Source organism: Pithys albifrons, chromosome 11, assembly GCF_047495875.1.
Source record: "Pithys albifrons albifrons isolate INPA30051 chromosome 11, PitAlb_v1, whole genome shotgun sequence".
Taxonomy (NCBI): Eukaryota; Metazoa; Chordata; class Aves; order Passeriformes; family Thamnophilidae; genus Pithys; species Pithys albifrons.
In genome coordinates, this window is record NC_092468.1 from 20,830,970 (window position 1) to 20,855,045 (window position 24,076).

General features: G+C 36.6%; 1 protein-coding gene across 10 annotated transcripts in view; it reads right to left on the reverse strand.

Moving 5' to 3' along the window:
- The window catches only part of NAALADL2 (N-acetylated alpha-linked acidic dipeptidase like 2), a 439,661-nt gene that overhangs the window by 65,383 nt on the left and 350,202 nt on the right, over positions 1-24,076 (reverse strand). For all 10 annotated transcript variants that reach the window (XM_071566282.1, XM_071566279.1, XM_071566281.1 and 7 more), the window contains one exon: positions 13,649-13,795. In XM_071566282.1, coding sequence (XP_071422383.1) covers positions 13,649-13,795 — 147 coding nt within the window. The remainder of the gene's footprint in view (positions 1-13,648; positions 13,796-24,076) is intronic.

The following is a 24,076-nucleotide window of genomic DNA, read 5'->3' on the forward strand; positions in this document are numbered from 1 at the left end:
AGTTTTGACAACTACGAAACTTATTTCACTGATCTAATTAACTGATTCCAAGTCTCTGAAAAAGGCAAAAAAGCCCAAAGTCTTATACTTTATTTCTGGAATGGCAGTTTTCTCTGTAATTATACTTCCCAAAGCAGCTAAAAATTTTGCCTACAGGGAGAAAAAATATCCACTCAGCTTTCCCTCTGAGCTAAGCAGCAATCAGACATTTTATTAAACGTGTTATGATTTAAGTTTTCAAAAGAAATGCAACCACAACAATCAGAGAATACTCTTTTTTCTGCAACCATCCTACTTCTTTGTACAATAATACCATCTACATAATAATGTTGACAATTGAGTATGAATTTTGCCAATTCCCTAAAGCTATATACTTTAGGTTGACCACTGTTTTAACACCAGTCAATCTTAACATATTGTTTGTACATGATGTTCATCTCTTCTTGTACTGTAAGAAAGCAAGAAATGAGGTTGCAGAATTGCTGTTACAAGATAAAATCAAACTTAATACCAAGGAGTGGACTGAAAGAAAGCAAAACAATAGAAAACAAAACTCCAAACCTCAAAGGTACCCAAAATGTCTAAAATTACATTATATTACATTGCTGGCAAGTTTGCTTGTTAAATTTTTTAACATATTAATGCTTTCACGATCAATATTATACCAGAATTTCCATATGTTTCTAGGAGATTTCTGGTAGTAAGCTCCCATCACTTTGTTAAAAAAAAAGTATATAATTAGTACTGAATCATATCATTTTTTGTGTTTATGATGCATCTGTGTGTTGCATAAGTTGTCTCAAAAGTATCACAAAAATAAATGAAGCCATTCTTCCCCTCAGAAAATATTTTGGAGAAGATGCACAAAGTCATTTATTATAAAGATAAAATACATACTTCAAGATTAACTCAACACCTATTCAACTTTAAGTTTGCACAGTAGTTTACAGAATCCTGTCATTTGACTGGGGGTGTTGAGGAAAACCATCATTCAGCTATGGTGGTGCTGATGCTGTTCATCATCATTCTTGTAATTGCAATCAATAACTTAAAAAGAATCACACTATTTATCTTCAGCCTTGAGTACCTTACTGAGTCAGTGAAGGGAATGACTGACGAATTAGACTGGCTACATAATATCAGATTATTGTTCCATCGAGACACATATTCTTTCTCTGGAATCCAAACCTGGGTGTGTCTGTAAAGTTTAGCTGGCTTTTCTCCCACCACTCTGGGCACACCTCCCAGCCAAGCAGAGATCACAGCAGCTGGGCCAGGTAAACCAGCAGCCTTTGCTTCTGCCTCAGCCTCTGCCTTTTGAAGGAACACATAAGGAATGATCAGCAAATACATCAAAACACATTTGGACATCACAAATGAAAGTCATGTTGCTCATGAAGGAATTCAGACCCTGCTTGGTAAGATCTTGAAATGGAATACTACTTCAAATAACTTGCTGACATCTGAAATAATCTTGCTCTGCACTTAGAAAGGGAAATGTTTAAAACAGTTGGTGTTCCTTTTGTTTTCCCCCTTTTCCCCCCATAAAAGTCTCCTCCATAAAGAACTACTAAAAAGGCCAACTTACTCTGTTTCTCTTGCCTTTTATTGTCTTTCAAGCACTGTGCTCATGAGAGAAAGCTGCATGAACTTTCTAACTAACAGAAGCCCACTCTATCCCAGGGAGCACATGGCACAGAGATGAGTCCAGATGATGTTCCAACAGTACCTCTCAGCATTTAACAGCAAGAGCAACACTTTCCAACAGCAAGAAACTGAATCAGACTTCTCATTTATTCTTTCAGTAAGCTCACAATAACAAGTGAGAGTTGGGGTTTGGATTTTTAACAGCAATTTGCTAAGCAAATTTCAAGTAAATACACGCTAAGAAAGAGAAATGCTAATCCAAAGAACATTAAAACTAACTATATTATTCCTTTATGCTTCCCAACCACAGTAGGAGTTACAGCTGCAGTTGTTTTCATCACAGTCTGCCACACTCACTTCCTAAACACAAATATCTGCCTTCACTCCTGGCCAGGCACCAGCATCACCCTCACTTTGCACAAAGGGCAGAGTCTCCTGTGCATTGTGCACCTGAATACTCTGACAGTGATAGCAAATCCTGGGACTGTTTTAAGGTCAGACCACTGTGAGACATCCTAAAATTCAGGGGGCCCAACTTCCAGTCATGCTTTGAAAATATTTTCCTCAATGTTTACTACCTTATGGATTTTTTTATTTAAAATCACAGCTATCTAAATGGATTAAGAAAATTTGCTCTTCTGACATAGTTATCCTTCAATTCCCAATGCAATGATTTGTGTTCTCTATGAGCTTTTCAGAAGAGAAATTAACAAGTATAAAATGTATTTGGAAGTGGGTTTCCAAACCCTTTCTTTGTCTCTTCTTCCTTTTGGAATGATCAGTTAACCTGGTCTTTTCAATATTCATTTAATGGAGCGTTCTGTGAAATTAGAAGGACATTGATGTTCCACTTTTCAAATAATGGGTCACTTCTGATTAAACTTCGATTGAACATTCAACTTTCAATCTTAAAACAAATTGTCTCCTTTTCTTTTTAATTTGAACCCAATTTCCTGCTGCCCTCAGGTCTTGTGACAGTAATTAATTGATTTATGAATCAATTAAATGGAGATCGAAAATGCAGGTGAAAATCCTTTAAAAACCTTACCGTGGCTTACTCTTGCTTATTTATGATGGACACTTGCACTAAAATTCACTTCTGATTTACAAGACTCATTTTTCTAACTTATCCTTCCTCAACTAATTAAGTGAACAGAATGTTTCACCTTCTAAAGGTACTAAATTTGCCATCCCTTGTGTACTGTCTCATAACATACCTTCAATTTATATGCCAACTTTCAAGCAATGCATTTTAAATCATGAATAAAATCCCACAGCACTTCTGGTAATTTAGTGTAAAACAGAATAAATACCAAGACATACTTTAGAGATCTATTCTGCTGTCATTAAATTTGGGGGGAAAAAAAAAGTTTTAAAAATATCAAAATTTACCACACACTGTCTTAGAACTGGAAATATTTCTGTAAATACATGCAAAACCCCCTGTTTTTCCTAGGCCAGGACAATGCTGCATCCACAACAGCTCCTTTTCCTTGACAATTACTTTAGAAACAGTAAAATTACCTTTTAGAACAATTCTCAATTTTTTAACTCAATGTATGCAACTAATAATTCCTTAATATGCTATTATTCCAATTTTATACTGCATAAAAATAAAAGACAAAAGGATGTACAACAGAGAGAAAGCAGTGAGAGCCAAAATCCCTCTGAAATTTGTAGAGGTAGGCCAAAAGTATAAGTTTGCTAATCTAATACTGCTAAAGCCTCCAAAGCAAATACACAAGAGAAGGATGAAAGCCAAGAGAAAACTGTTCATTTTTTTTCACACAAAGAATAACATCCAGAAGATGAGAAGTTAGGGGTTGCTTTGGCTGAGAATATAATGTGTTACCTGTCCACATATACATATATGTCTGTTCTATGAGCTATTCACCTGTTTCACTCTTTCTGCCCTTTCTGCCACAACAGCCCCAAAAGCAGAATTGCAGCACTGTGAGGGATCCACACAGACATGCAGTGTCTGGCCAGGCAACCACAAAGCGGTCCCTGCACATCTCCAAAATCCCCCTGAACACCTACAGTTGGAGCCTGAAGTCACCTGAGAAGCACAGGATGAAGTTGTGCAGTGCCCCAAACCATCACCCAGGAACCCAGAGCCTTCCAATGGCACAAGGACTTGTCTGCATCTGTATTCAAAACCAGTGGCAAAAATTTGCCGTAGCCCCATCAGGAGAAAAGATAAAGAGAGAGCAGTGAGAAGAACAAAAACATGTCTGAAATCTGCACCACAGGCTCTCAGTAATTCCTTCTTCCATTTTACCCTAAGCCAAGCAATTGGCATATGGTGTCTTGGCAGAAAATACACAATTGCATTCTTTGTGAAGGTGTGTTTCACCTCACCTGAGCCAAAAGGCCATCTTGTCTCCATTTTCCCTTTTTTTCCCCTCCTGACAGGGTGACTGAACCAGAAGTTTACTGTAAGAAGGATCAAAAAAGGAGTAACAGAAAAGGGTATTTCACAGACTAAAATACAGCTAATCATCAGCTATCTAGAATACTTTTAGCTTGGGAGGGTGCTAAGACTGAAGCAGATTTACTGAAAAAATGGACTATGGAGCATAGAACCTAATGAAGCCAGGTATGGTTTTCTAATGTGTGGGTTAAACTGAAATGATGGAATAATATCAGGCATTAATGTATTGCACATAGCATTTCTCACCAATAAAGCTGCAAATATATTGCAGGAGAGAGTTCATGCCTCTCACTAGTAGGCTGACTTTTCCTTTTCTAGGAAATGCTCTAAGTATCCAATTAAATATCATCCACCAAATCCAGAGAAGATTCTAAAGCAATATAAAAGTTGATTTTCACTGAAACAAAAGAAAAAATGTGTGTTTTTACATTATTTTTATAAAGCAAAGCTCTGCAACTGCCACAGTCTAACACGTATCTTCAAAGTGAGAATGCGCCGAACTCTGGAAAATGAGCACGTCAGAAGGAGTTTCTGACAAGAGCCTTTTCTTTGGTATTTTCACCATTTCAGTTTACTGAAGAACTATTAGGAAAGAAACAAAAGCAAATCTATGTTCTGTTTGAATATTCTGGCAAAGATGTGCAGTGACCTTGTGATGTCACCCAGCACTGGACAAAATGAGCAAGGTCTGCCAAATAAAACTGCACAGAACACAGGAGAGGCAGAACTGGAAGCACTGCTGCACAAGTTATCTTATTATTCAACTCAGTTGTAGCCAGCAAAATTCAAGCCAACAGTCATCAGACAGACAAAGAATACAAGCACATTTCTCTCACCTCTTTTAATCTAATGTTTTCTTCCTTGTGTTAGTAAGTGAATTGAAATAATCACTGTAGAGCTATAAATTCACAGACGACAGCACAAAGAAAGCAACTTTTAAGATATCAGGATACTTTCCTAGCTTTATTCCACTGCAGTTTTCTCTTGATGCTTTTGAAACTGAAAGCAGAATCAGCAGCTTAGGGAGGAGGAAGTAACTCGAGCCAGAAATCTGGAACCTCACAGAGACTCTTCCCAAAGTTTCCGAATGTTAGAAACAGGAGGCTCAGCCCAGATTCACTACAACTGAGAGAGCACAGCTTCCCCTGGATGTGTTGTGTGAAGGATGCAAGAACATTTTATAACATTTTATGATCAATTGTGAGCATTCAAAATGTGGAAACATGCAGTGCCAGGAAGGTTATCCTAACAATGTCCTGCTGTAAGTCATGAATCCCAGTGACAATGTCTTTCACAATCACAAATATTATAAATCACAATGCTTTCATTTCCTGATTCAATGCTTCCTATTTTCCAGGTTTTATTATTAGTGCTCAAAAAAATATTTATTACTCTGAATGAAGAAATCTGATGTTAGCTACAGGACAGATGTTGTGTGGGTGGGAGGCTCACCACCTTGCAGGAGGAATAAAAATTGGCTTTTGCTAAGAAGAAGAATGTCTTCAAAGACAATATTTATTTATTGAAAGCCTTATTAACCAGTTCTTTAATGGCCATGATAAGATATACCAAATATTGCAAATTTTACTTGAGAGAATGAATCATTGACTCAAATTAGAGCTATGTGGTCGTCCAGTGATTTTGATTTTTTTGCCCCAAGTATTGAAAGACAAAACTGAGTGTCACACTACTAATATCTACTGACAAAAAACAAGTTTTGATACTTATTACAGATACTCTGCCAGCATATTTTTGTTGGTCTATTGAATTTAACCACTCAGACAGACAACAGTAAAACATTGTCACAAATGCAACACGCCATTTACTTCTCCAGGGAGAACAGATATTTAAGTGACATCTGTCCTTAGATAATACATATTTTCAGTAGCTAGATGCTTTACCAGGCTATCAAACAGAAACAATTAATTGGTGTCTAAAGAAATTTCTCACATTTACCCATAACCCATTGACCCTGTTAAGTTCCAGGCTGTCTTTCTTCCATTGACTTTCAACAGTCCTCAGTCAATTCCAAGAAACAAGAGCCTGTGAGAGAATCTGCAAGGACCGTTTACAGCAACAATATGTACTTGTGCAGTGTTAATGACTGCTAAAGATGTGTGGTTTTGTTACCATAAGGCAGGTTTATGCAAACAATTTCCCCCTTTTGGATGCACCATGAGGGAACATCAAAGTACCAGGATTTGTGAGACCAAACACATTTTTTTGGAAGAGAGTAATGTATCCAACTGATGAGGGCATCATCAGTTTCACTAGCACCAGAGCAATAACAAAGATGCTCTTCCATGAAATTAAGTAGCTAGATATTCATATTATTCAATAAAACAACTCAAGCAATCAATTGAACATCAAATGTATTTTGTCTTGTAAAATGCCAAGTCATTAACCTTAACAATTTCAGCAAGCTCTCAATACCAAATTCAGCTAAATTAGCATCCAAGTGAACAGATGGACTAATGTATTAATGAATTACTGGTGAGTACTACAATAACCCTTGATTGAACTGCGAAAATAAGAAGCACTAATTTATGCTAAAGACAGAAAAGAGAAAACACATTGGTCAGAAAAAAATCAGTATCTATAAAGAAAATCATAACTATTATAAGGACAATATAGCCCATGAGTTAGAAAGGCAGTGTGGTCCCAAGGCACTCTACTGGGGACTCTTCAAACTATATTTTGTTACATACTGACCACTCACCACTTGTCCACAAACAAAAATGTAACCCCTCTCCATCTTAACACAACTAACTCTCATTACTACACCTTGTTGACTGTAAAGTTGCACTACATAGTCCATAAACTCTCTCAGCAGCAAATGCAACAGCATCAAATTCTTCAGAGAAAGTTCAGAAGAGGAAATCTTGGGCTCCCAAGCATCCTGCTGTTCTGAGGCTGATACACATTTGCTCCTTTGCAAAGACTTTCTGGTATACTAAGCACACTAGTACTTTGATTCTCTCATATATGCATGAAACATCCCCATGGGCAACTGTGTTATTTCCTTAAAAAATTTAACATATACCAGGAAGAAAGGAGAAGCAAAACAGGGAATGCAAGGAACCACACAGAGCTGGATTTTCAGATGGAAAAGCTGCCAAATTGCAGATCATCATAGCAACACACTGCTGTTATGCAAATTCCCTATTAGTCTACATAGGCAAGGAGAAATACAACTTCTGTTTGGGCTAAGAATCTCCCTGGAACTCCAGACTCAAACAAACAGTGCTAATTCTCTTCTAAGGACATTCACACTTATGTCACTAGCCCTGAAGTTCTCTTATGAGCAGCTAAGGCTGGCAAGCACATCTTGTCTTCCAGTATGATCTACCTTGATCCTTCAAAGAAAATGATGCCATGATCCTTCTAATAAAATTTCTTGACAAACATACTTGGCTCTGTGAAAATAATTGGTACTGGGTGACACTTAGTCAAAGAGAACATAAACAGAAACATAAAAAAACCCAGCAGAATGTTTACCAGAAGGGCCTGGTCTGTTGTAGATAACCCAAGTAGTCAGCAGAAATCTCTAGGTTACCATTACTAACTGTTTCCTGACTGGACAGGGACTGGAGGATACACCAGAAATAAAGGAGAAAGTCACCTGGGTATGTAGTAACAAAGAGATTAATGATGTGATGCAAAATGGTGAGATAATTGCATTAGGAACGGAGAGATCTGAAAGTTTAGAACTGAAAAGTTGATTGACATGAAGCACTGGGACTGTTTGACCAGTGAACTCCATTATTGATACAAAACCAGCTCTCAAGAAAGGATATCATAGGTCAGACATCTCAGGATTGCTTTAGATGTACACACACACACAGGTACAGGGTTGTGCTTGTGGAATTAAAACTGTACCACAGACTTTGCTTCCTTCCACAGCACCACACTGATTATGTATAGATGGATACACATATAAAAATGTGTGTGTGGTACAACACCAGTTTCCCATGCACTGTAAAGTGACACAAGGCAGATGCACTGGAGAGCACTCTGTGCTGCCCATGCCCCCCTCCACATAACATAAGCACATCAAAAAGAGCAGCATGCAAAGTTCTCTCCATCAAGGACAGCTCCACTGTTTCTTTTCTCCTGACAAAGAAAACTTGGCAAGCTTTTGATTTCTTTCGAAAAAAGTGCATGATGTGTCAGTCTAAGCATGTAAATACTGAAATCAAGAAACTGCAGTAAGTTTCCCCACAGAGTGATAAAAAAGGAAGAAAAAGAGGGCAGGATGGGGGAAAGGGAAGAAGCAGAAGCAGACAGTAAAAACAACTGAGAAGCCACATTCACTGAAGACTTAAGATTTAGTGGCCTCTGTTTTAAACCAGTGTGGGTGAAAATCACTTTTAAGGGCTTTAATGAAAGTTGAAAGTTACCTTCAGAAAGTTATGCATATTTCAACAGAAATAAAAATCATTATGCATTCTCTCTAAAGAGGATACAATCTCAAACTGTCAAAATTCTAAACTCTTCTACATATATTACATACAAATGCCTTCTATAAAGAATCCTCTTTTCATTTTTCTTCTAAATTAGCTTAGTGGTCCATGGTATTACACTACCTTGGTCTAGTCTGTGAATAATGTGACAGGCAATTTTTATACTTCTTGCCTGTACTTAAGTTTGAGTAAAGATACGGAAAACAACTTTTATGGTCGAGGTGTAAAAGTAAATGTTCTGTAAGTCCTGCATACCCAAATGTGGACACCTACCATGAAATGTTTCATGCCAAATATGTGTCTCTCAATAAATAATAAAAGGTAGGGTTTTTTCTTTAGTGATACGCATGTGCAGCAATTGGTTTTATTCACAACAAAATGACAAAGCTAATGTTGATATAATTTACCAAAATATCACAGAGGGGATTTAAGATTCTGTGTAACCAGATAGGAATCATTATGTAATAGGATGTACTGAGAAGGATGAATACTATGCAGATAACAGGAAATCATCTAGTCATAACTTAAAAAAAAACCTGATTCCTTGTGAAACTTGACTGCAATGACACAGAAATGAATAGTAACAATAAATTTCCACCTAGAAAAAAGGCTCAAAATACACCTGCACAGCTTGAGTTTGGAAGGGATCGAATCTGCCTCAAATACCAAACAGTTCAATGTTGTTTGACTTACAACGATGAAGAAAAAAATTGCTAACTGAAACCATGAAAAATCCAGTTTATTTTTCCTGTTGTACCCAAACATTAGGCAGCCACAGCAAGGCTCTTTTTCTCAGTCTCTGTGATGCATTTATGCTCCAGAACTTCAGCAACTCTGCTGTTAACTGTGCTGTGAAAGAAATAATCAAAATAAATTAACTTGCAGCTAGGGGTTGGTATTTTTCTCTTTAGGGAAGGAGCCCACACTACACTTCCAAGAAGAGATCTTTTATAAGCTACTTTTCTCTGTCCCCATTTAGGAAAGAAAAAAGGCAAGTGGCCATAAGAATTTTGGATCCAGCAGAGCAAACTACATTTTTAAGGTGCTCTACCAAGAGGACAGAAAATTATAGAGAAGACGCTCATAAAACAAAAAAAAAAAAGAAAAAAACAAAACCAAAAAAACATGGCAAAGCTTAAAGAAATAATGGAGAGGAATAAAAGAAACAGAAGCAGTGTAAAAGAAGAGTTATGGATTATCTTCTGAAGTACTGAGTCCCTCCTACAGAAAAAACTTTATATAAAACTGTATAAAATTATAGCTAGACCCAGGAAACACAAAATTATCCAGACCATGTTGGTTTCATATTATAAATGCAGTGTAAAAATGAAAGGAAACTACATTTTAAGATATGGATTCATGTTTCTTTTCCATTCATGTCTCCAGTTACAAGAAATTTCATTTAAGTCATCAAGTAAGCATTCATTGTAACTAAAAGCACTTTCTGTTACCACAGCTACAGATCTGAGTAATGAAACTTTTATTGCTGTAAAGGTTAAGTTTAAATAATTTTAATTTTTTTTTATTTTATTTTGTGCTGGTCATTCACAAGAGCAGAGTTTAGTCTGCAGTGAATGTTGCTTCATATGGGAGAACCACAGTTACCACTCTCTCAACTGAAATAAACCATTTAATATCAGAATCTCTGCTAATGTGTAAATTTAATCAGGTAACACAGAGTTGAGCTTCAGTCATGTAAAAAACGTGTTTTGTTCACAAAATTAAAACACCACAGGTGAGGAATTTATAGCTAAGACACTAAGCAGAATTGTGATGAACAGTGATATGTCCAAACCCACACTTTAGTCTCTTATAAGCACATATTTTCTATCATTATGGAGGACATGTATGTATTATATCTGTTAGCCCACTTTTTTGTTTGAAAATACATTGTCATACAAACATGACCAATATTTTCAAGAGGACAGAAATAATCCATACAAAAAAAAAATCAGAATTTACTCACTTGCTCCAAGTTTTTATTCCTGATGTCCCAATGCTCATATGATTAATTTGATTGATATGCAGCTTCTACTGTAGTACAGAGTGTAACTAAGACAAATCTGTGATCTAAGATTTCTTAGTTTATGTTGCTCTTTCTCGCTGATGTAAAGCTAAGTGAATACATTTCTAATACTATTCTCTGATGAGGTGAGTACTAATAGAATCATGGCTTTCAGTAACAGAAACTCGGATTTGAAGTCAATGTTAAGTCTCTCTCTAGAGGCTCCACACAGTCACTTGGATGCAAACTAATCATTATCTATAACAGCATGACTCCTCCTGAAAGTAAGAAAGTCAGCAGTATTAGGAAAATCTGATCAGCCTTTCTCCTCAAACATTACAAATCAGAGAGTGACACTCACATGGAGGAAAAGCCAGTGCACCAGTGGTTAGGAGGAGAGGAAGGCTTTCTTCAGCAACTACAAGTGAATCATTGGAAATTGGAGTAATATTATGTTTTTTTTCCACTTGAGAAATTCTTCCAAGGTTACTTACCGTGAGCCTAAGATGCTGCATATTTGCTGCTAGTGAACAAATGAGCTGCATTTCGCTCAGTGCGTTTTTACAGCAGCGCCTGAATTCTCAGAACGCACTTCAGTGGCTCACAGATGTGGCCATGGGCATTTGCAGATTTAACCTCCCTGAGGCTGTGAGTTGCTGTAGCACGTCATTTCAAGTCAGCCAGTTTTACTTACTCTTCTGGCCTGAATGTTTCCTCTTATAACTTTTATTTCCTCTTCTTTACTTCTCAGGTTCCTGTCAATGAAAGGCTTTTATGACCTTCTCTCTGTGGACTGGCATTGCACTGGCTGTGTAAGAAATGCGTCTCTAACGCTGACCTGTAGCTGGTGCTCTGTAGGCAGAACACAAGCACAGGTCTGGGGCTTTTTTACTCTAAAAAGAGGTTTTTTCAACTGGAATACCATCAGTTTTACCTGACACTGCATGCTGGCTGACAGGTAGGTAAGATAAACAACCAATGTATATTCCAAACAAAGGCAATTCCTGAGCAGGTCAGAGCAGTGAAAGAGAGAGCAGAGGAAAGCAGCCTGGCAAAAGGATAGTCTACAAAAGCCTGTCAAAACAGCCCATTGCTGAAATCTGCTTTCCCAAATCTTGTTTTGCAATGAAGCTGACAAAGCCAAGGCATAGTTTAAAAAGCTGAATGGCTTGGAAACAAACAAGCAAAAATCCCTCTCTGCAAACCAACAGACCATTATCAGTCACTAACCTGCATAACAGAAATTCCTACAGTGTTTATTAATTTGGCTGTAAACAAAACAATTTGTCTGCCTTATTATATGTTTGATACAATGAACAGAATCCACAATAAACAGGAAAAAATAAACAGATTGCTTGTCTGATAGAACATAGGAGAGACAACAAGCTTATCTTCTGAAGGACTGTTAACAATCAGTAAAACAAATAACAAGAATATAGCAAATAATCCAAATTTAGTCATACTGAGTAACTTCACTTTTAGGAAATAGATCCACCCTCTTGCCAAGAGAAATTTACACATTTTTCCAAGCAGATTTATTTCTCACATAAAATAGATCTCAAGGGGCCAAATTCTCCTACGGTCTGAGTAAGGCAGTACATCCACTTCAAGATTGCAGATGACGCTTTTAAAGTTTATTTCTAGGAAGTGATTTTAGAAGGCCAAAAGCTGGGTTTTCAACAAAGAACCAAATTTATAATGTCATGTTTAAGAAAATATGGAAATACTTTCTTTTATGATTTTAATTACATTGCTGAGTCATTCTGAGAAAACAAAAATACACATTTACAAGGTTAACTTAACATGAAGAATAACTTTGGATTAAAGTAGACAATAGCCAAGAGAACCTTCAGTGTTCATATTGTAAATGTTGCTGGGAAATACTTACTATTTTGATATACTGAAGTTTGCAGATTCCTTCTCATGCACTATAGCTACTCTATACACAGATCTTGACTGAAAACTACGTGAGTAGCTGCTAAATGACAACAAAAATCCACTCTGGACCAAAAGCCTGTCATAAACATTGCACTCACACGTCTTCTGCCTTCTCATTTTCCTTACAGCCTTTTCCTAGTGTTTGATCGGAAAGAGAAAACTTTGCCTAATAGGTGCCATGATATTTAGATCACAGACTTTATATTTATATAAATTCTTGACTTAATCTATTTCAATTTGCACAACGACATGACAGCAATGCTCCGTATTTGGCACTTCTCTGCTTTGTGTTGCACTTGTGAAAGGAAACCATCTTAGCATTCAGTGGCAGGAAGCACTCCAGCTGAACCCAGCTCCAGCTTTGTTCCCAAACTTGCAAGATGTGTGCATGTGGAGATGAGCACAGTGCAAGAAAAGAAATGAGGGGAATATGAAGTCATTGCAATGTAAAAATGCAGCTTTACGTTAATGAGAAAACACACACTTTCTCTCATGCCTCCTTTATCTGGAAATAACTAATGCCAGGCTTCCTGATCCTCAGCTGACCAATTCAGGGACGTTTGAGCTGTCCAGGTACAAATAACATATGGTAGTGAAGGCTGAGGAGGGACAAACTTTAATAACAGTTTATCTATGTCCAATTCCAGCCTGTTCCCCAAAGAGCATAAAATGCTACTTCCACTTATCTTGCAGAAGCTGATGGACTGAAAAAGAACATAGTGTTTTGAAGACTCCAATCAAGTATACAGATCTTTACCACCAACATTTATACTAGAGAATCATATTTTGCTCACAGTATGAAAATAGATATAAAATTCATTTTGGAAGTTGCATCATCCTACTGTGCACATCACTACTTGCTTCCTTGATGTTGAAAACAGCCTGCATATTTGAGTTAGATAATATGCAACCCATAAAACTAAAAGCAATCTTAACCATTTTAACATAGCATCTTTCAATTTTTATCTGTGTCTTTGAATACCATATTCCTATTAAATCAGTCACTTTGAAGCTCTGTGGCAATCCTCTGAAGGCCTAAGAAATGCACTTACAGGAGATAACTTTCCACTACACCATGCTTGTCATGTGAGCACATAAAGTGAGAAAATATAATTCTATCTTTCTGTTATTTTCAGTTTGTCCATTTTTATTCATAGCTACCTCTGATGCTTTGATGTCCTCATAAGAAAACTGCGTGGCAGGTACTCCAAGGTGGTTGATGAAATAGTCTGAATCTCCCTGGATCTGCACAGAACTCACATTAGATCCTGCACATCTAGTCTTTTCCACACAGTTGAAGCTCTGGCTCTGAAAAACAAACACAAATCAAAGTTCTACTTATTTGCAACCAGACTCTTGATGCCTCACAGCAATATCTCATTTACACGGCACTCTTTGCATTGAAGCATCTTGAATATATCAGAGAATGAAGTTTGCTGCAACATGGCTGAGTCTTTCAGAGAACAGAGAAAGTCCTATCTGAGATGGCAGGAGAGGCAAAGGCAGCAGCAAGGCAGAGGGAATGCCTCCTACTGGCCACGAGATTAGAGGTCATCATGGTGCCTTTTGGAAGCATGTTTTGAGCTCTTTCATAGCTACTAAGGAATAAATTCTTTATTCAAGTAACAGCATTTTCTGACATAATAAAAAGTTGAATGAGATGATCATATTCAAGGTATCTCTCAATGGTCTACGACCATATGGCTGGCAATGGAAAGAATTTGAAGTAATTGCAAAGCAGGGCATAAGAGAAAAACTTAATTAAAAAGTTAAAGATACGCAGTACACATTTCTGGGTAAGTTGCTTAAAACAATTCTTGCCAGTGACATCTTTGTATTTCTTTCATGTAGGTATATAATAGTGAAATATTAGCAACAGAATTGCAATAAATGTAAGATTAGAACTGGAAATCAAGCTCCAGACTGAGGGCTAGATATTAGTAGAGCTTTCAAATAAATCAGGTAATTAAACACTTAATAAACAGTAGGCACAAAGGCTTTCAACATCTATTATAACAAATAAGCTACTTAGGTTTCTTTTCAAGAATGCTAGGAAGTTGAAGTACTGGAGATTATTTGCATTTAGCTAACAGTTTATATAGTAAAACAACTTCCTCACATCTACCCTCTAAATTAGTAGCTTGCTAGCAGAACAGTGTAAGATTAGTTCTCCTTTAACACTAATACAGAAAATTCTGTACATTAAAGTCCTGAGGTTATCAGGAAAATGTTTTAAGAGTTAGAGACAAATCTAGGTATTTTTCCATTTTAAAATTAGCATAATTATTGCTTCACATTTTCATTCCAGTGCTATGAAGAATGCAATTGCTTATTACCCAGTCTAAATAAGGGCTGCATAGAAAATTATTTTAAAATACCTTCAAGAAATAGTTTCTATTTCATAAGAATTTTTGAAAGGTGGTTATATCACTCTCTTTTTTTTTTTTGTTAAGCATTCCTGCTCATGCCATTCTTATTCATAGTTGTGCAAGGTGCATCCAAAAATTCAGAACAGAAACAGCAGAAGCCCAAACCATACACTCATTTCAAAAGGTGTTTTAAAATAATCACACTTCTACCTTCTACAGTCTTTCCCACTCAAAACCATTACAGCACACATCCACCCAAAAAGCCAGGTTTATGATTTTATGCATATATATGTAGACAGGATCCATTGCTCCTTTCAGAATTCTAAGTGTTTGACGCTCTGTGCTGCAGTGAGATCAGACTCTCCTCACTTCCTCATGCTGCCCAACACAGCTGGTCAAGTTTCACAACTGGTGAGTAGCCTGTTCTTCTTCTAATGTTTAAAATATTCCTGAGTGATGTGAAATACAGCTTTTGACAGTCAGTCCTGAACATTCACCAACCCCATTTCTATGAGATACCAGGAACTGAAGCAAGAGATGTCTTCCTTTGTCAGAAACCCAAGTCTGATATGCAGCCAGGCCTCAGAAAACACCTTAACACATTCGATGTCAATTCAGTATTTGAATAACTTGATTATTGAAAAAGAATCTGTTACTTTTTTCCCTCATTATAGCATCAATGCAATAGTTTTATCTACCAAATCTCACATATGAACTGTTTACAGATTTGACTAAAAGGACAAGAGACATGGTACTTTTATATCACCACCCCGGATGGTAGAGGATTTCTACTTTTATGACAGCATTTTAAGGGTTTATCTGCTTTATTCCACTTTCACTGTTCTGACACACAAGCCCCTGATATGGACTAGTTCAACAATAAATATTTAACACAGCACTAATATGGGGGAACACTTTACATGCAGGAGATTGTTCTCCTACAATTTGTTTTAATCCTTAAGCAGTCTCTACATCAGCATTCCTCAGCTCTTTGGTAACCACTGTGAAGTTCATGTAGTGCTTTGCCTTCATTAAACAAACAAAATGTTTCCCAAAACTAATGGACTTGAAGAACAATAATATCCTATAGCTAATAAAACTAATAAAATTAATTTTAAAAAATCTTTAAGAATGCAAGTAGAATAGATTATCAGCAACACACAGCTAACTCCCTGTTAGCCTTACAGTAAACACATATAGCAGGAGTATTTAGAGGCCTCAGCTGCTCAGGCTGGGCTCCAATCAAGCACTCCCTTCAGACTGGAAGGAAAGCAAGCCACTGGTTAGCCAGTAATCAAGGAGTGCTTCATGTCAGAGCAAGGATGCACATGCTCTTCATAATTGAATAATTTTATTTCTCTGGAGTTCATTTTGGGTTTTAGCATCATGTTACAGGTTTATATTACAAATTTGAGAAACGAAGAGTACCATATGGCCCATTAAATACATTTAATTTGGGTTAATGTTCAAAATAGATGACACATCTGAAGTATAAACAAGTGTTACTTCATTGCAGACCTTATTCTACCACTAATTAGAACTAAGCATTCATAGGTGCCTTCTGCTACAAGATTAAGATCCTGGCATAAACAAAAGCCTATAATAAAAAAATATAATAATTTATTGGCCACTTTGACACTTCACCTTCCACTAGAGACAAATACCTGTGAGTTAGTTTTTGTTACCTTCTTATTTTGACTTCAGTTTAACTTAAAACATTACCAGCATTTGAAAATGGATTAAAATGCCTACGTAGTTTTCAACAGGGAAAATAAAGAATAACCAATCATTTTTACAATATGTCAGTGATTCCAGCTCCAGAACTACAGCAAGGAAGCTTATTCTTCATGGATAATCAATCTCTATTTCTTTAGCTGAATTATTGCCTGTGTTAGGAGCTGGTGCAAAGCAAATGCATTTAAGAACCTGAAGTATAATAAGACAGACCATCTAAATGAAGAAAAAATTATCTAAGCCAGGAAGAAGAGAATTTATTAAATTAGCCACAATGTAAAAAAGCAGAAAGCAACGGATTAGCATCTTTATTACTGTAAGCACATTATGCTAAATAAACAACAGGTAGTAAAGGCCAGAGAAGCTGCATAGCAAAGGAATCTAAAGTAAGTGTCTCTCATCTATGAACACCTGCTACACTCTGGCAAACAAATCATTAGAGGAAGAAAGTTTGATAGTTCTTAAAAATATTATGAGCTGTTTGCTTGGCCTGACCGCCAAAGTCTACTGAAAAAAAAAATCATGGAGCATAGAAGAATTGTATTGATTCTATGGTAAGCACACTCTGTTCTCTCCCTGCTGATTATCACATTTGCCTATAAACATCCTGTTCTGCTCCCTGTCTTTGCTGATTGATCACATATATTGCTATTAATGCAAATCAGCTGTTCATAAAATTTTTAGGGAGACTTAATACAACATTTTCCCCTATAGATCTCAAAGTGCTTTTCAAATCAACTAAAGGCAATATTTCTAATATTTCTCTCTTGCCCAACATCACAGAGAAAAACAATCACATAGAAATTAAATGCACAATATTTCCAAAATTTTTAGCCTTATCAAACTGACATGATTCAAGTACATACATAAAAATAATTCTAAATTATATTCACTCATTCTTTCTCTTCATAAGAAAAGAAAATCTAAATGTGCTGGTAACAATTAAGATGCTATAGATGGACAACATATTTGTTGCTTAAATAGCCTGGATGTTGCACATCACTATGTGATGCATTTGCCAATTTATACAAGGTGACCATCTATCTGATTAAAACTATACCAAGGAGTCTTATGAGGTAGAGTGACTAAAAGTTGGTTCTTTTAATTACTGTTATATTGAAGTTAAAACAATTAATTGAATAAAATGTTGGACCCTTGGTTTCTCAGCAATTGTTTTCTTCTAGCTTATACATATTTTCATTTAAATGTGTGAAGCTTTGCTGAAAATACCTGAACATTACTTATTGACCCCTAAGGGCAACATGAAGATTTCTAGTGAAGTTGTTGTGTAGCACTGCAGAGTCAGTGACAGCAAAGATACATTTAACCCTCAGAAACTTTCCCTAGTTTGGGTTTTTCAGTATTACCACAGCAGAAGGAGAGATGTTCCTGGCACACACACACACACTCCATTGAGAGCACTGTTGTGTCACTAGAGGAAACACTCCCCCAAGAATTAGCATGTATTTAAAGTCATCACGGAGAAGGAATTTCACATCATCTAAATTCCTTCTGATATTCATGACAGAGTAGGTGATTCTCAAACAGATCCCTGCAGCTGCCAGGGATCACCACTGGCCTCCTGGAATCGCCCACCCCAAAGGACTCTGTGTTTTCAGACACAAAAGCACCACATCTGGAAATCCAAAGAGTAAACATCAACTGGTTTCCAGACTGAGCAGGAAGATAATATTGTATTTTCACAAGGAAAAACTGCCTCTTAGAAAAACCACACGGTTTTAAAATAATTGCTCTTTGAACAAGCCTGCAGGTATCCTGCATGAGAGAGAGGACTTTTATCACCAGGGGGAGGAAGAAACTGAAACTGGTGACAAGGACAATGCTTCTGAAAGGCCAGGTCAAACTGAGATTAGCCAAGACCCAGTTCTGACACTGTATTCAGATTTCCACTGAACCAAGGAAAAGTCAGTATAACTACATAACACAAGCTGCCAGACATAAAACTCCAGTTTTACTTATCAAAAAGTGTGGAGTAAATTTTGCCTTTTCACGGTGACTTCCGAACAAAACTGGGAAACTATATCAGTGGTTGTAAAACAAAGCATGGAGAAATACCTATGCTTGGCGTGAAAAATTTAAATATATTGTTATATGTTGTATTACTTTGCAAATTGACATTATTTTTTATTTATATTACAGCTAGAAAACATGAAACAAGCTTAAACCCGTATTTCTTGTTCAGGGCTTTGCTTCCTGTTAAGCACCATTTACATACTTTGAAATAATTGTCTCATTTTTTAAAAAAAATATGAACATCAGTGAGAGGTCCTTAAAATAAATGGGACCTCACAGGACTAAACCAAATTTCAGATGAAAAATTTACATCAAACTGGTAATAAATACAAAAGCAAGGTAGTAAAAAATTATATAGTCTAAATTTAATTTCCTATCATGGAATTTTTCTACATTTATCTACTGACAGTCTCTCTCTCCCTGATTCCTGATGCTTGTTATACAATTCTGAATTACATTTATCCTTCCTATACCTAAATTGAAGTCATATGCCTCATTAACTCAGATGTACCTGTTGCCAACATCCAGTACAAACTGCTAGGAATTTTAATGGCTTTTTAAGGAAGGTAAAAATCAAGCAGGTATGCTCCCATTTGATAAGAGAACTTCAGAGCAATCAAATATTTAAAGCTAAAATTACATAGCATGAATTATATAAGTGGCAAGACTGCAACTGGAATGGCATCAGCAGTTCCAAACATCTCAGTACCTTAAAAATATAGAGTTTTAAGACTTAATAAATGAATAAATAAATTAAATTGAGAAACTATTGAACACAGCTATGGTAGCTGTCTTTCTCCAAAGTATCCACTTAGCCCAGACTTCTATACTCATCACCCAGAAAATACTGCATTACAACTTCTTCCATATTTTTCCATCAGCACAGATAAAGGCAAACTCTGCAACATCTCAAGTAAAATGACTTTAAAGACTGAATTTCCATGACCACAGGCTCAGTGAATGACTTTTATTGATGACAAATTTCAGAAAACAGCTTAAGATTGTGTTACATTATGATGGACCCAGCAAAGAAAATACTGTATTAATAGAGGGAACCTGTCTCCTCTGAACACACTGAAAACTTTGGACCCTTTTTTCCTTTAGAGCTTATATTTTTAAATCTAGTTTTCAATATACACAATTTTTTGAGCATGGAATGGCTGCATTTGTAATTAAAGTACGCAGTCAAACTGGGTTTTGATTATGTAAGAAGTTGTACTTTCCTGGACTTAATGGTGTTCAAGCTTTTTCTTCCTCTTATTCAGTAGCAGGAATACTGGTCAGTGTTAGTTGTCACATAGATAATGAGATACTGTGAAACCCAGGCTTAACAAAATGCAAATTAATTGGTTTTACTATAAAACAGTAGTAATGTGGGACTTGATAAGACCTGCATGACTTCCCAAATGTTTTGTGCTGGAGTCATGTTTGTTGCTAATATAAAACCACTGCTTAAGTAGGTAAAAGGATTAGGATTTGACAACAAGACCTCATTTTCAAATGGGTGATATTTTGTACTACATTTTGAACTACATTTTGTAAATAGCTGTGGCTTGTAAATCATTTTAAATGCCTAAAGGCAGTCTCATTCTATAACACATAGAGTCAGAAATACTGTAAATCCATTTTGGTGTAGTCTGTGATGACCAGGCTCTGCCATGTTACTTTTTTTCTTGGATGCATCATTCAAACCTGCCAAAGGGATATTAAATAATTTATTCCAGTGAGATTACAGTCTTGCTTCTCCATACCCCACAGGAAAAAAAAGAAAAAAAAAAAGAAAGAGGTTACTTGTCACTCTAAAGGGGACAGATACCTACACTCTATTATTTGAAGAGTTGTATCATATTTCAGGATCCTGTAAATGTCACAAACAGGACAATCACTGTGAGGTTGGATGTCAAATGAATATGCAGAAACATGTTGTTCATATTGGTCTTCAAAACAGTAGCACAAAAAGCAAAAACTGGGAGAGGAAGCTTCCACTATATTCTTTCCAATAAAAGTGAGTTAAGTCTCACTTAGCAAAGCAAACTACACAAGTCAGTCTGTAGAGTTTCAATGCCCACCACTCCCCCAGCAGCAGGCACAGCACACACCTGCAGGAGCTGTTCCTCACTCAGCTGACACAGGGCTCAAGCTACCCCAGCCTCTGGCCCACTTCTAGAAAACCAAACCAAAGCCAACCACACAGAGAGCAAAATCTGGATTTGTGCTGCAGCACCTAATGTTAGAAATTAGAGCCCCAGTTGGGTGTAACATGGATAACTACAGTTTGTAACTAACTTACATTTCTCCAAACCATCAGTGTTCACATCAGGCTTTCAGAACTACACAGAACTCAGGATCTGTAGCACTTCTACCAGAGATGTTTGCTGGCACTACTTCCTCAACAAAACCACTTGCAAAGGGCAAATGAGCTCAGCAAAAACATTGTCATGAGCTTTATCATAAAGCTGACCCATCAAAGCAGATGCATCAGCTCTGCAGAGGTCAACCTGCCACCCTTTCCCCATGCAATGGTTTGTTTCACTGTGCTGAGATCTACAGTCTGCTACTTATGAACACAACATACAGTGTTTCACTAGAAAAAGAAAAGGGAAATTCATTTAACCCTGCAATATGAACACATTATGTGCCACATATTCCCTCCTCCACATGCACTCCCAAGACACAATATTAGCTCTTTTAAGGAACCTAAGAATCCTACTGAACCATCCTGCACATCTCCACCAAAGGCCAGAGAGGTGGGACAGACCCACAACAACACACTGTCCAAGTAAAAGGGGACATACATAAATAAATGTGGTATAACTGGTGCAGTGGTCAGGCTTGTAAAAGCGAGGGAGAAATTTGTGGTCAAAATCTGTAATTTTATTGCTGTAATCAAGGAGCAGAGCAAGTTCAATTTTAATAGACACAAATAAAGAAACTTTTTTTGGCACAAACACCAAAAATCAGATGTAATCCTCTGGAGGAACTCTCTAGATACACTGGTAAACAATTGAAAATCTTCCCTTGTGGCACCAGCCTGGAACAAGGCCAAAGGAATTTACTGCTGACAAAGCTTTACCTTGCCCCAAAACCTCTGGTCTGACACTTAAACTTCTCAATGGCAGCTGTGCATGAACAAATCACTCCCTTCCCAGTCACACACAAAAACCATTTTTCATTCTTTGAAATGGAAAGTCACTCATTAGTCCATACAGAGCATGAAGGTCAATAAACTATCATCATATTTTTCATATAAAAATCCTCTTCTAGACTTCAATGAGAATTGAGCAAATGGTATAATAACAGTTCCTGCACTTAAGATATCGACTACCTGTATAAATTGAATTTTTCAGAAAGATCATCACAAAGCAGATTTATTAAAGTGTATCAGCACCACAAGTGCAGGTCTTCAGGCTCCACTGAGAGATAAATTAAATGATCCAAGAGATGTTAAATGATTTTATTTCCTACCTCAGTGGGGCAAATGGACCACTGTAAACCCTCACTTAGGTGCTGCAATACTCTCCCTGACCAGATTCTTCTGACTTGTATCTCCTTACACCATAAGTAAATGTCCTTGGTGCTGTCTCTGCACTGCATAGGAAACAGTAAAAGTTAGGAAAGGAGAAGAGAAAAAACTAGAGCAGGCAAAGCCAATGGTTAAATGATTCTTTCTGGTTTCTACAGAAGTTCACTTGACCTTGGTTTCAAGAACTATGAAATATTAACGCTTAGGAAAAGAACTAATTGAATGAAATATGATTTTAGCCAGATACATAAATCTGATCTAGTCCAAGGAACTTGGAAAAAATTTTCAACAAAACACACAGGAACCAACTATTATCCAAAACTCATCATACATGCAAATGGTGTATTCCTTTTGCACCTTGAAAATTAGGATTATTACCCAAGGTCTTTCCAAACCATAGTATTTAATAGGGATATTGTAACTTCCGTGTACTGTCAAGTATTGGAGGACTAAAAACACATTCAATTTTTTTTAGAAAATGTCGGGATTTATTGTTAATAGTTTCAGAAATGTCACCATGTTTTCATAACAAGAAAGAAAATCCCAGAAAGGCTGATAATGGACTTTATTTCAGCACTGATTAGTACAGATCTGTAAGACAGAAAACTGATAGCTGCTAAGTACTGCACAATATAGTCTTAGAAAAATATAACATCATATTTCAGGTTTAATACTCCAGATTCAAATCTTTAAATGTTAATTTTGCTGCAATAAAATGAAACTTTCTGAAACAATGCACACACAGTGTATAAGGGAGACTGCACACATTGAGAAAACAAATTGACAAATCCAGTAAAGTGCAATCTAAAGCTATTTATTCTGACCAAGTAAGGAAGACTAAGGAAGGCTACATATATTTTTGAGAATATTAAATAATACAGCATCGGCATGAACTTTCAAAGGTGCAGATTCTAGTCAGCAGTGTGGAAAAAATTTACTTCACAGCCTGATATATTTTAATGGACTAAAGCTACTGAATCACATAAACATGAGCTCATTTTTGGTTCAATATTAAATCTTTCTCTGTGCATTCCACCTTCCACAGTTTGCAGCTCTGGCCTCCCTGCTATAATTGTATATGCAAATAATTTTATGGATAGGAACATTTTCCCTAAGCTCAGAAGTATTATTCATTGATACAAAATCAAGCATGCATATGCACACACACTTATTTTCAAATTATAAACAGATTGGAAGTTCCAAGACATGATTTTCACTGTACTGGTTGCTGGTATAGTTGGCACTAATATTAGAAATCCCATGTAAGAACACAGATGTATTTCATAATATCCTTTCTGCAGCAATTGAGAGTTGGGATCTGAAGCCCCAACACCTATATTGACAACTTTACCCTTTTCTTTTAAAAAAAGGAATATTCTTATACTGAGATAAGTTGTGCTCATGTGAGTAGCAAGTCTCTATCCAATAAATAATGAAGGTGTTGACTCGTACTGAATGTAGTGCCTGTCTAAAAATGTTGGTAGGAAAATCAGCATTCCATGATGGTTCTCCATAGTCATGGAACACCTCTGAAGATTTACCGGTCAGTTTTGTAAACTGGAAATCCATGTGCTTAACAATTATCCCAAAGCATTCCTTCTCTCGTGATTTCCACAGTACCACACAAAATGTTCCATAGAAGTCTGTGCTTTGACCTTTATAGAATAAACACGGAATTCTTTCTTAATCAAAAGATTAAAAGTAAGCTTCATGACATGGAGATGGGTTCTGTGGAAAAATTCTCACTGGCATGAATTACCCTCCTTCTACTCCTGTTTAAATCAATTATCATTTTTATTTTGAGTTATTATCAGTATTAGTCAATCTACAGTTCCACAGGTCATTGTAATTCTCCTTTGTAATGTTGGTTCAACTCTAGCCCTCCTTTAGCTCCTGGAACACCTTCAGTCCCCACATTTCAGTTCATGC